This window comes from Adiantum capillus-veneris, chromosome 2 (assembly GCF_014529385.1).
Source record: "Adiantum capillus-veneris isolate H3 chromosome 2, ASM1452938v2, whole genome shotgun sequence".
Classification (NCBI taxonomy): Eukaryota; Viridiplantae; Streptophyta; class Polypodiopsida; order Polypodiales; family Pteridaceae; genus Adiantum; species Adiantum capillus-veneris.
The window spans coordinates 130,344,022-130,358,217 of NC_140932.1; the positions used below are offsets into that span (position 1 = coordinate 130,344,022).

A 14,196-nucleotide genomic window follows, 5' to 3' on the forward strand; every position below is an offset into this window, starting at 1 on the left:
TAATCTTGGCTAGATGAGTAGGTCCCAAAGATGCTTTGGTCTAAAAATGTTCACCTTTATGAACATCTTCGAATTTTTGGCTGTGGAGCATTTTTTCATGTTCCTAAGAATAAGTGTAACAAGCTTGACTGTAAGTCAAGGAAATTATATTCTTTCTAGTATCATGCCGACCGTCATCACTTCTTTTCTGTTATTCCTCTTCTTTCGACTTAGCTTAATGCTCAATTAGCTCCTTCCTTTGTCATGGTCATGGACATAATTCCCAAGGAAGGCCGAATATGAATGCTTACTTTTGTGTTTTTCCTTATCTGTAGTATGAATGAGCAAACTTTTGATGAATTACTAGAGAAGCTCAACACAAAGCTTCTAGCAAACGTTTTTAGGAATCTATTGAGGATGTTAAATAAAGCATCCAATAGCAAAAAGCATTAATCAAGGCAATTTAAGTTGCTTATGTTGTGGATGTGGCTCTCAAAAGCCAAAAGCCGTAGATGACGTGAGCGACACAAGCTGTTGCTACCTGTTAATGGAGCGAGTTGTCGATGACGAGGTCGCAGCCAACAACTGTGAGCCTTACTTAGGCTGCTATGTGAGACGCAAAATAGTAATGCAGTGCGTTGTGTGATAATCTGAACCGTCCACGGTTTTTTAATCTAAAGATTACTTGGCTGGCTACGTGGTGGATTTTAAGGCCTGATCTTAGGAGACCAAAAAGCTTGTTTTAGAAAGCCAAAATCGATTTCTGAAGAAACTATTTATTTAAACCATGCCAAAGCTTTAAATTTGTTTCACACTGTTTCTGTGCTTGTTCTCTAGCGTTCATTCTAGGTTACTGTGCGTGAGGAGGGCGATGGACCGCGAGTGGGGCAGCAAGCCCGGTAGCGGAGGGGCTGCCTCTGCCCAGAATGAAGCTATTGATCGTCGTGAGCGGCTGCGGCGCCTTGCGCTGGAGACCATCGATCTTGCCAAAGATCCCTACTTCATGCGCAACCATCTCGGCAGGTACTGCTTTCCTTCTCCTGCTTTGATGAAGCCTGAAATTAGGGTTTTCCAGGTGTTAATTATGTCACATGTTGTGATCAATCTTAAGTACCAGGCTGCGTTGCAAAGTGTGATGGTAGTAGCTACATGTCAGGGAAAAAACTGTCGATTGTTTCTCTGCCTAACTTAAGACATCTGCAAAGAAAAAACTAAGTATTAGGTTTGTGTTTTCCTGCAATACAGAAAATGTGCCTTATTTTTGGCGTATCAGATTTGCTAAGAGATGTGAGTGGAGATCTATCACTTCCCTTTGGTGTGTGATTTGCATTGATTCACCGAATCACTATAATGGTTATGTTTCTTTCAATGCTTTTAGTGGCCATGGGCTTGTGGGTCCTACGGGAGCCTGCCAAATAGGAACGAATGTTGCTCAAGGTGCCGATGGATTGTTGAGGTGTGATGTGTGTAGGAAATGGGAAATCATAATACACAAAACTTCTATTTGAGAGCATGTGCACTTAGAAGGAGAGCTGATGTGCAAGCTGCCCAAGGTGAGGGTTCAACAAGGGGGAGCTCCTCAAGAGATTCCTGATTAAGGAACCAAACTTACTCTTTCAAGGGCGACAGTTGTGAGACCTAGTACCTGTAACCAACTTGGACACCCCAAGTCTAGACTCTGTCGCGACATGAGAGTGATTTACTTAAAACACTTCGCAGGATCAACTCACAGTGAAATTGAGTCGACATGACCCGGCATAGTTCCGTGCCAAGAGAGATTGGCCTCAAAGACTGGCGCCCCTTTCGATATTTCTTTTTATATTAACAATTGAGCTCTACAATTGCCCTGACTCTCCTCTGCTCACTGGCTCGTCAGCTCTGAATGAGCCAGAGGAGAGCCTTGGGTCTTATTTAAAGGCCTTAGGCCTTGGAAAAGTAGTTTACATGTAAGCTTGAAATCTGAAAGCATCTGGTGCCAAAAGCTGCCAACAACAGTCAACGCAATTCGCAGTATTCTGCACACCTGTCACATCAGCAGCGCTTATCGTAGGTGGCCGTAGAGCCAGCCACATCAACGGTGCTTTTTTTTTTTTTTTTAAATTGCCGTTGTGTTTCTTTGGCCCCTTGGCAAGTGCCCATAAGTTGGGAACAACTTATTATCAGTTGGTCTTGCCATGTCAACAATTTGTGACATATCTCTCTCTTGAAAGAATGGTAATCGCCCTCGATTACGTCTACAAAACAGACAGAGGCCATAAACTAGTTCAGTAGACACTGATTCTTAAGTACCGACGCACTAGACAAGACACATCTAGCACTTGTACAAAGACGACAACCACATGACATCACATGACATCACATCCAGATCAAATCAATCATAAAAAGATTCATTTCTAATCTCAGGCCATGACTGCCAGCAACGTATTTAGTAATCGCATCTAGATCCATTCCGGACCTCACTGATGTTGGATTCACTAATCCTTATTGCGACCATGTCTACAAAGATTTTCAAGACCAAAATGTTGCAATCATTTCGTCTTTCAGTTCCTGCACTCAAACAATTCACATGAGAGAGTACGCATGTGACATTATTCAGGTTCAATTTTGGGAATTCCCATTTTCATCATTCATAAAGTCATACAGTAGAATATTGTTAGCACAACAATATCCCTGAAATCCAAAGGAAAATCAGTGACTCTGTCACAAATTGGTGACGTGGCAACAGGCCCCTGGACATCAGGCTTCGTAAAACGCGTCGACAGGCTGACGTGGCAGAATGTACGGACCCTCAAAAATCATGTCGGAAATTGCGCTACTGACATGGCAGTTTGTACGGAAATCCGAAAATTGTGTTGGTTGATTTACAGCAGCTTTTGGGATCGGATGCTTTAGTTTTCGAAAGCTTTTGGGATAATTGCTTTTGGAGGTTATAAGCTTTTGAGTTTAACTGCTTTTGGGCATCTCTTGGGGTAGGGCTTCACTTCTTAGAGCATCTGGACGCAGAGTCTGAGAGTGAGCACCTACCGACTCTCTTGTACTTTGAACATGGATTAATACAACAAGATATACCAAAAGGGGCGCCAGTCTTTGAGGCCAATATCTCTAGGCACGGAACTACGCCAGGCCGTGTCGAATCAAGTGTGAATTGTGAATTTTTTTGAAGTGAATCTCTGTTGTGTCGCGGTAGAATCTTGACTTGGAGTGTTGCTAATTGGACTATTTCTTATTTTTAATGATTAGTTTCTTTTTATGAAATTAGGATATTTTAATGTGTACACTAAGAACTGTTAAAAGATTGTAGCTACAGGAACTGCCATCAAGAACGGACAAACTCTGATGTGTCATTTGATGGGTGACGGTAAACATCGCGAAGGAGTTTCCGTAAGTTCGGTGGAAAGGGCCGGGTTACGAGTGCCCCTGATGCGTCACATGATGGGTGACGGGTGCATCAGTAAGGGGGCATTCCGTAGGCTAAGGAGGAAATCCGAACTGAGTAAGAAAGTACGCGTAAGAATGCAAGCACAAGAATAAAGATGGGTTCAATGAAGCTTTTTACGAAAAGCAGGAACAATCGCGGGAAGGCAGACGCTTTTCCGCGAGGAATCTATGTTTGCATTGCATTCGTGCATGTGGTTGCATTCAGGGACGCCTGGGAAGTGTTGTGAAATGCATTGGTTTTAACTTATAAGGTTTTATTGAGTTTTTGGGCAGGTTCAGACCAATTTTAAAATATGCCGGCCGCCCACTTAATAAGTGGGCGGCCACTTAGAAGATAAAGCAACAAAACCAGCCAGCGAATTCTCTCCCCCTATTTCGGGTGGCACAGCGAAAAAAAAAAGAAAAAAAAAAGAGGCCGCGATCTCTACGCGAGCAGCTATTCGTGCCGTGGCCAGGGAGCTATAAAAGCACCACATGCCCTCACTCAAAGGGGCTACCAACGTCAGCAAGAGAAGACTCTGCCGCAAGAGATCGCGAGACTACGAAGCACGGAAGTCGCTTTTTCCCGCGCAAGAGCGACAGGTATCTATTGTGGATTCGCCATACGAATTGTTGTCGCGTGTTTGTGTGGTTTGTTTTGCAGGAATCTCTCGTCTTACGGGAAGGTCCTTAACGGGAAGTAAGGCTTCACGCCTAAGTCCCTTACGGGAAAGTACGGCTTCACGCCTAAGTCCCTTACGGGAAAGTACGGCTTCGCGCCTAAGTCCCTTACGGGAAGGAATGGCCTTGTGTCCAAGCCCTTTATGGGAAAGCACGACCTTCGGGTCTAAGATTACAGAACGGAGGGGTTTCCTCGGGTTCTCGTGCTTGTATAAGAATTCTCCCTGAATAAAAGAATACTCTTAACGGGGGGGGGACCAGCCCATCTTCTGGTCCCCAATACTGTGTCGATCTTCTCCCTTCTCTCACATTTGCAAAGTATTTTAATTTTTTGATTTTCAAGTGCTCGTGTACGCTCCCGTTTTGTGACATGGAGTGTCCAAGTTTGTTATAGACTCTATACCATCCATGTAACCTGTGACAAAGGAGCGGAGTGACTCCACTCTTGTGCAGTCCCGTCTGCACCAGATTGAATCGTGTTGATCCACGGGATCTTTCGGAGTAGACGTAGCTAAACCAAAAGCCGTAAGGTAAAGTTCTAAAATCTGAGGAGTATCTGCTAGGTCCTCCTCCATCCGCTTCGCATCCAATGTCAGATAGTTCTTAAATTTCACTAAGAACTGCCGAATCACTTTATCTTTCACTTTTCTTTTCTTATATGCCAAAATCTGTTGCTCTCTACCACTTCGGGTTGCTCTTCAGGCTCCCCATCAACTGACACCTCACCCTTAAAGGGTTTCCATAGATTCACATGAAATGCATTGTGAATCTTCCAAGTATCTGGCAACTTGAGTCTGAAGGATACATCATTTTATCTTTTCTTTAATCTGGAAAGGGCTATAATACCTCATGCTAAGCTTTGGAAAAAGCCGCTCCTTTCCTTTTCGTGTCCTTAGTTGTGCCTTCTCAAAACGTAAGAGCACCCAATCATCTTCCTTCAACTTCAAGTCGCGTCGATGTTGATCCGCTGCCTTCTTGTGTTGTGCTTGAGTCTTCTCTAGAGCCTCTCGAACCTTGGCAAAAGCAATGTCCAAGTCCCTTGTATACTGATCGGCTTCAAAAATCTTGTCTTTAGTGCTTAGAAAGGGAGGGACCTTCTTAGCACCTTCGATTACCTCAAATGGCGCCTTCCCCGTCGAGGAGTGAACTGTGTTATTGTAGGCTATTCCACCAAAGGCAAATATTTTTACCATTGAGTCTTTTGATTCGAAAGACCTAAGATGTAAGACTTCAATAAATCCAAAACTAATGAATTGGCTATCTCAGATTGCATATATGTCTGCGGGTGGAATGATGACGAGAACTGCAATCGCGTGCCAATGTTCTCTCAAATAGCCTTCCAAAACAAACTCGTGAATCGGGGATCTCTGTAGGAGACTATGGTCTCAAGCATGCCATGTAACCGAAATATCTGAGCAATGAACAGTCTCGCTAAATGGTCCGGCTTGACTGTTTTCTTTACAGGAATGAAGTGAGCTTGCTTGCTAAATGTGTCAATGATAGTCCAAATGCCATCGTGTCCACTTTGTGTCTTAGGGAGATCAAGGATGAAATCCATAGCAATGCTTTCCCAGGGGCGGGTGGAAATGGGTAAAGGTTGTAGTAATTCCTGTGCTTTATGCTTGTCAAACTTGACCTTTTGGCATACTAAACAATTGCGAACAAAGTCGTCCACATCCTTTTTGAGTTTCGGCCAATAGAAGTAATGCTCTACACCCTTCAAGGTGGTATCGATGCCGCGGTGACCCATAAAAGGTGGACAATGGCACTTTGTCAAGACCTTTTCCCTCAATGGCTGTGTAACACACAGCATCGTTTTCTTCATCAAATAGCCATCCCGTATGAAATACCTTGGAACTGTCTATAAGGATTCTAGTTACTAATCCTTAATTAAGTACTTAAACTCATGATTAAAACTTTAGAAACTTGAACTTGACTCAGAGATAAGACTCAAAAGACTCTGTGTTTGATTCATTGATAATTGCTTGAAAACCGAGTACAATAGGCTCCTTATATAGAAGACGAAGAGTCACAAATGAAAAGGTATGACCCTTCACGAAGAGACACATGCTTTAGGCGAATAGACACATCCATTCGATGAAGAGCTGCAACCATTGGTTGAAGGGGTATGACTAGGCGTCGAAGGAGTGTGGCTGTCGGTGAAGAGGCATGACTCTAGAGCGAAGGGTTGTGACCATTCGAGAACAGGAGTCTTCTTGGGTTAGTCACACTTCACATTTGCATCTGTAATGAATCAAGAAGAGTGTATAACAAGTCACAATCGTGACATTCTCTCCCATTTAAATTAAAGCCCAGGGTAGTAGAAACTCCGGAAGAAGGAAAATGTATTTCTAAGTCCCACGTCGTGGCACTGTCACAAAGTGATGACGTGGCGGTAACAGAAACCCTAATTTTTGCCAGAAACCCTAATTTCCGAAAATCGCGAAGGCTTTAAAAGAACTATTTTTTTTTTTTGAAAAAATGATGAGCGACGTGAATTTTGCTTTTTTTATATAAAAAAAGAGAAAAGACTCTCTAAGAGAGAGAGAGGACTGATGCTTTTTATTTTAAAAGCTTTTGGGGCTCTGCTTTTGGGCATCCCTTGTATCTTTAAATAAGTGGTGAGGGCTTCACTTCTCAGAGCATGTGGACGCAGAGTCTGAGAGTGAAACCCTAACCGCTCTCTTGTACTTTGATGATTGATTAATACAAAAAGAAATACCGAAAGGGGCGCCAGTCTTTGGGGCCAATATCTCTAGGCACGGAACTCTGCCGGGCCAGTGCAAATCTATTGTGATCTGTGAATTGTTTTGAAGTGGTTATTTGGTGCTGTCGCGGTTCGTGTCCAACTCTGGTACAGTGGTATCAGAGCACGGCCGATTTCTCTTCTATGGGAAATCCGATCCCCGAATTTTTTTCCCGCGGCACCTATGGCTTCAGGCAATGATCAATCGACTCCCTCTGCATCTGGAGATGCGGGCAGGGATCACAACGAACATTTCGGCACGGAGTATGGCCCGCCTAAGCCTACTTAGGCGGAGCAGCAAGAGATGGAGCGTCGTCAATTGATTGGCGATGCAACAAAGATGATGCTCAATTTTGCTAAGGACCCGAAGATGGCAAAGTATATGAACCAGACCTCTTTGGAAGAGGTATAGATGGAGTGGCAAAGAACCACAACACCACTCCCGAAACCCGCTCTCAAGAAATCTTATGCCTCCAAGAAATATACGGAGAAGTAACCGGAGAACGTGGTTGATGCATGGATTGCTCAGCTTTTCGACCTGCAAAAGAAAGGGAAAAAGCACTACAAAAAGCAGAAGAAAAGCATTGACTTCCCGGGATATTTGGGTCGTCGGTCGACATTTGACAAGGCAAAGAAACAGAAGAAGCGTGTTCGATTTGAAGGAGTACCCAGTTCTTCTTCTTCTTCTTCTGACAGTTCTTCTAGCTCTTCAGATTCGAGCGAAGAAGACAGAAAAGGTAAAAAGCGAAGCAAGAAACAAAGCTTCGGAAAGGGCAAGAAGAAGGCTACATCTTGCCCAGAGACTGACAGTTCTACTGAGGACTCGTCTACAGACAGCTCAGATTCCGATGACGGAAAGTTTTATGCGAACAAGAAGAATTTTTACAAAGCTAACGAGTATGATTTTCTCGAAGATAAATTCAAGAAAGTCCGAGAGTTTAAGGAAGGTGGCCACTCGATCAAGTTTGATACTTTTTCAGGATACTCAGATGCTTCGAAGGCTTTGTCTTTTATACAGCAGTTTGACATCGCTTTCGCGGGAGGATGCTATTTAGAGCACTCCAAGATTCGGAGAGCTGTCTCTTACCTTAAGACGAATGCTCGTACTTGGTGGTCCACGCTTCTTTTAAACAAGACTGCGCCAGTTAAATGGCTGAAATTTAAAAAGCTTTTTATTTCTTCTTGGTTGACGCAAGAATATGAACGAGATATACGAGTTGCTTGGAACCATCTTCGGATGACCAAGAAAGATACAATCAATGCTTATTGTGAAAGATTCTGGAGCTCTTTTCTACCCGCCTCTTCATTCAAGAAGATCTCGTTCAGAGAACAGATTGAGCGGTTTACCTTGGGTCTACCTACAGAGATCCGAGATCACTGCTTGGAACAAAAGTCAGCTTCTATTCAGGAGTTGATGAGTCATGCGAAGCGGGGCTTTGCATTCACTCTGGCAGTCTGACCTACCCCACAGATGAGGCCATGACACAACGAGCCGAGCAGACTTCGCGGAATGAAAGTAGAAAGAAAAAGAGCAACCCAGAGAAAAAGGATGCACGACCCAAGCTTACTCCTGAGGAGAGAGCTCGCTTCATCAGAGAGGGGAAGTGCTTTGGATGCGGGGAACAGGGACATATCTCCGCGAAGTGTCCTAATAAGCCACATAAAGAACAGAATGATAAAGAACGACGACAGGCCTTAGAGTTCGAGAGCAGCTGAGGATTGTGGCAAAAAAGACAGATTGAAAAGCAGAACTGGTACCACATGGCGTGGGACTTGCACCGAATCAAATGAATGAAAGTACAAAGTTTGCCGCTTTTTGGGGCAAAGTGAAGGATCAGGAAGCTCTTTTGAAGGAGCCAAGGCCAACTTCTTTTCACTTGGAATTGGCAGCTCGATTTGGAATTACGCCCGACAGACTGACGCCACAGGCGGAGGTAGTTCGACTGGCACCCGGATGGGATGTTGCCATTACACCGAGCATTGGCAAACTTTGTTTCCAATGACAGGGGTGTTCAGGGCACGCGAGTGACGTTCTACTCAGGATCCCTTGGTACCACAAGAACTACGCCGTGGTTGACTACCGGGCCGAGAAAGCGACTTTGATAAATGAAGGGCTTAGAGATTGTACTCGATGAACTTCAGTGTCTTACTGATTCTTTTGCGAGAGAACTGAACGATGGATCAAGGTTGAATATGTTTTGACCTGATCAAAAGAACGCCAAGATTTTTCTCCACACTCATGTCGATTGCTTTTCAGAGGGCGTGAAGATCAGACCATTGATCTGATACCCGGAAGCACGCCACCGAATCGGCCACCTTACCGTGTGAGCCGAGTATAGAATGAAAAGATTATGAACCTAGTGAAAGACCTCTTGGAAAAGGGTCTTGTCCAGCCTAGTACTTCACCGTATTGCTCTCCAGTGTTGTTGGTTCTGAAGAAAGACGGATCTTGGAGAATGTGCATCGATTATAGCACTCTAAACGAAATCACCATCAAGAACAGATTTCCGATTCCTAGGATCGATGATATACTCGACAGGCTACAGGGATCCTCGTGCTTTAGCAGGATTGACTTGAAGAGTGGATATCATCAGATCAGGATAGCGTCGAGAGATGTCTACAAGACAGCTTTTCGGACGACTTTTGGGTTATTTAAGTTTTTGGTGATGCCTTTTGGCTTAACCAATGCTCCCGCGACATTTAATCGGATGATGGACAGGATTTTTCGAGAGTACAGGCTATTTGTTGGCACTTTCTTTGACGACATCATTGTTTTCTCCAAGAATGAGGCAGAACACAGAGATCATCTGCTTCAAGTCTTTCAGGCATTACGATATCACACGTTAGTGATTAATGCAAAGAAAAGTGAATTTTTCCTACCAGAGATACACTTTTTGGGACACATTGTGTCAGCACAGCAGGAGTGCAAATGGACCCGGCCAAGATAGAGACTATCCGTGATTTGCCCGATTCGAGAAATGTCCATGAAGTTAGAAGCTTCTTGGGACTGTGTTCGTACTACAGGCGGTTCATACGAAAGTTTGTAGAGGTTGCTTCCCCTATGCATACCTTGACACAGAAAGGAAAACCTTTCTCGTGGGGACCCACAGAGGTGACTGCCTTTCAGACACTGAAAGAGAAATTGACTACGGGACCTATTTTGATTTTGCTGGACTTGCAGAATTCATTTGAAGTATATTGTGATGCTTGTGGTTGTTGTTTGGGTGCGGTCTTGATGCAAGAAGGCCATGTCATAGCTTACGAGAGCCGTTTGTTCTCTAGCCCGGAGATGACAACACAGATTTATGAGAAAGAGCTTTTGGTGGTTATCCATGGTCTTACTCAGTGGCGGCACTACCTACTCGGAGCGGATTTTACTGTCGTTACAGACCATCAGAGTTTGCGCTACTTCTTGTCACAGAAGCAGCTTTCGGAAAAGCAGATGCGGTGGACGAACATCTTGTCACAGTGTTCCACTTCCAGATTGTCCATGTGCAGGGATAAAAGAATGTGGTGGCAGATGCTTTGTCTTTGAAACCGTTGGTTTTGGCTGTTTTCGCGATACATCATATGAGCTTCGAGGATATGGTCGATCAGTATGCCACAGATATAGATTTTGCAGATATTTTCACACGAATACGGGATGGGGAGAGAGTAGCTGGATACTTCCTTCGGGAAGGCTACTTGACGAAAAAGACTGTTGTGCGTTACACAACCGTTGAGGGATAAGGTTATGACTGAATGCCACTGTCCGCCTTTTACGGGTCACCGCGGCATTGCTACCACCATGAAGGGGGTAGAGAGATACTTCTTTGGGCCGAGACTCAAAAAGGATGTGGAAGAGTTTGTGCACAGTTGCTTGGTATGCCATAAGGTCAAGTTTGACAGGCATAAGGCACAGGGATTGTTACAGCCTTTACCCATACCCATCCACCCTTGGGAAAGTATTGCAATGGATTTCATTTTTGATCTCCCGAGAACACAGAATGATCACGATGATTTTCCGATTACATGGCACGTCTGAGACGATTGTCTTTGACAGAGACCCCAGATTTATGAGTTTGTTTTGGAAGGCAATTTGGGAGAACATTGGCACGCAGTTGCAATTCTCGTCATCGTTCCACTTGCAGACTCACGGGCAATTTGAGATTGCCAATTCAGTGATTTTAGATTTATTGAAGTTTTGTATCTCGGATCAGAAGACTCAATGGGAAAAGAACCTATCACCTATCTTTGGTGGAATTTCCCTACAGTAACACGATACACTCTTCGACGGGGAAGACGCCATGTGAGATTGTTGAAAGTGCTGCGAAGGTTCCATCCTTCCTGAGCACGAAAGATTAGATATTGGAAGCGGATGAATATTCGCGAGATTTGGATACGGCTTTTGCCAAGGTTCGCGAGACTTTGCAGGAGTCTCAAGAACGACAGAAAAAGGCAGCGGATCGCCAACGTCGTGACTTGAAATTGAAGGAGGATGATTGGGTGCTCTTACTTTTGAGAAGGCACGCCTACAAAGGAAAAAGGGAAAGGAGAGGCTTTTTCCTAAGCTTAGTATGCGATACTACGGACCTTTCCAGATCACTGACAAGATAAATGATGTCTCCTTCCGATTGAAATTGCGAGATACTTGGAGGATTCATAATGCATTGCATGTGAGTCTCTTGAACCCTGTTAAGGGTGATGTGCCTGATGATGGGGAGCCTGATGAGCAACCCGAAGTGGAAGAAAACGAGGAGATCCTTGTTCCTGAACAGATTTTGGCACATAACGATACGAAGAAAGGTAAAGTCTAAAGGCGGTTCTTGGTTTAGTTCAAGAACTTTCCTGCATTTGATGCGAAGTGGATGGAGGAGGAGGACCTAGCAGATACTCCTCGGATTGTGAAACTTTACCTCGATGTTTTGGTTTAGCTTAGTCTACTCCAAACGGAACCCAGAAACTCAGCTTGGCCGAAGATCTGGTGCAGTGGGATGCACAAGAGGGGAGTTACTCCGCTCCTTTGTCAACAGATGCCTCTATTTTGATACTAAAGTCACTGATATCTCTTTGAGCTTCAGGGATACTGAGAGCTGACAGTATTTTGCTGGATGACTTTATGAAATGGAATTCCTGATAATGATACTGATTTGTTCTTGACTTCTTGTGAGTGCAGGAATTGATAGCGAAATGACTGCAGCATTTTGGTCTGATTGATCTCGAATAGACATGGTTGCAATAGGGGTTAGTCAATCGGACATCGATGAGGTCCCGATTGGACCTAGATGTGATTGCTAGCTACATTGCCGATAAATCATGGTCTAAGATCCGAATGAATGTTGAATGTCATGTGATCTCCTGTGATGTCGTGTGATGTGACTGTCGATTTTGTACATGTGCTAGATGTGTGTTCCTAGTACGTAGGTACTAATAGTCAGTGTCTGCTAAGACGATTTACGGCTTTTGTCGGTTTTGCAAGCGTAATCGCGGTCGATTACAATGTTTTCAAGAGGGGGGTATGTCACAAAGTGATGACGTGGCTACGGACAGCAGAAACCCTAATTTCTACAAGAAACCCTAATTTCTACCAGAAACCGTAAAATTCTTGTAAATCCTAATTTTTTTGCCAAAAACCCTAATTTCCGAAAATCGCGGAGGTTTTTTTTTTTTTTTTGGGAAAATGATGAGCGTCGCGAATTTTGCTTTTTCTTATTTAAAAAAGAGAAAAGACTCTCTAAGAGAGAGAGAGAACTGATGCTTTTTATTTTTAAAGCTTTTGGGGCTCTGCTTTTGGGCATCCCTTGTAACCTTTAAATTAGTGGTGAGGGTCTCACTTCTCAGAGCATCTGGACGCAGAGTCTGAGAGTGAAACCCTAACCGCTCTCTTGTACTTTGATGATTGATTAATACAAAAAGAAATACCGAAAGGGGTGCCAATCTTTGGGGCCAATATCTCTAGGCACGGAACTCCGCCGGGCCAGTGCAAATCTATTGTGATCTGTGAATTGTTTTGAAGTGGTTATTTGGTGCTGTCGCGGTTGATTCTTGACTTGGAGTGTCCAACTCTGTTACACTGCCTTTTTCTGTCGTTCTTGAGATTTTTGCATAGCCTCGTGGACCTTGGCAAAAGCCGTGTCTATACTCATGAGCTTCAAAAATCTTATCTTTTGTGCTTAGGAAGGGTGGAACCTTCGCAGCACCTTCAACAATCTTAAATGGTGTCTTCCCTGTCGAAGAGTGTATCGTGTTATAGTAGGCAAATTCCACCAAAGGTAAATGCTTTTCCCATTGAGCCTTTTGATCTGAGATGTAAGACTTCAATAAATCTAAAACCACTGAATTGGCAATCTCAGATTGCCCGTCAGTCTGTGGGTGGAAAGATGACGAGAATTGCAACCGCATGTTCCACCAAATTCTTCTATCCTTGAACATGGACAATCTGGAAGTGAAACTGTGACAAGATGTTCGCCCACCGCATCTGCTTTTCCGATGGTTGCTTCTGTGACAAGAAGTAGTGTTAACTTTGATGGTCTGTAAAGACAGTAAAATCCGCTCCGAGTAGGTAATGCCGCCACTGAGTAAGACCATGGATAAGTGCCAAAAGCTCTTTCTCATAAATTTGTGCTGTCATTTCCGGCCTTGAGAACAATCGGCTCTCGTAAGCAATGACATGGCCTTCTTGCATTAAGACCACACCCAGACTACGACCACAAGCATCACAATATACTTCAAATGACTTCTGCAAGTCCGGCAAAGTCAAAACTAACCCAGTAGTCAATTTCTCTTTCAAAGTCTAAAAGCCAGTTACCTCTGTGGGTCCCCACGAGAAAGGGACTCCTTTCTGTTTCAAGATATGCAAAGGGGAAGCAACCTCTGCAAACTTTGGAATGAACCGCCTGTAGTACGAACACAGTCCCAAGAAGCTTCTAACTTTATGGACATTCGTCAAATCGGGCCAATCACAGATAGTCTCTATCTTGGCTGGATCCATCTGCACTCTTGCTACTGAGACGATGTGTCCCAAACTCTCTGGTAGGAAAAATTCACTTTTCTTTGCATTAATCACTAACTTGTGATCTCGTAATGCTTGAAAGACCTGAAGCAGATGATCTCTATGTTCTGCCTCATTCTTGGAGAAAACAATGATATCGTCAGAGAAAGTGCCAACAAATAGCCTGTACTCTCGAAAAATCTTGTCCATCATCCGGTTAAATGTCGTAGGAGCATTGGTTAAGCCAAAAGGCATCACCAAAAACTCAAATAACCCAAAAGTCGTCCGAAAGGCTGTCTTGTAGACATCTCCCAGCGCGATTCTGATGTGATGATATCCACCTTCAGATCAATCCTGCTAACACACGAGGATCCCTGTAATCTGTCGAGTATATCATCGATCC

At 43.9% G+C, this 14,196-nt stretch overlaps 1 protein-coding gene across 1 annotated transcript in view; it reads left to right on the forward strand.

Annotated features, from left to right (window-relative positions):
* Positions 1 to 786: 786 nt before the first annotated feature.
* The window catches only part of LOC147463621 (uncharacterized), a 45,416-nt gene continuing 32,006 nt past the window's right edge, over positions 787 to 14,196 (forward strand). Inside the window, exon 1 of the mRNA XM_086489847.1 lies at positions 787 to 1,002. Coding sequence (XP_086345973.1) covers positions 851 to 1,002 — 152 coding nt within the window. The 5' untranslated portion in view covers positions 787 to 850. The remainder of the gene's footprint in view (positions 1,003 to 14,196) is intronic.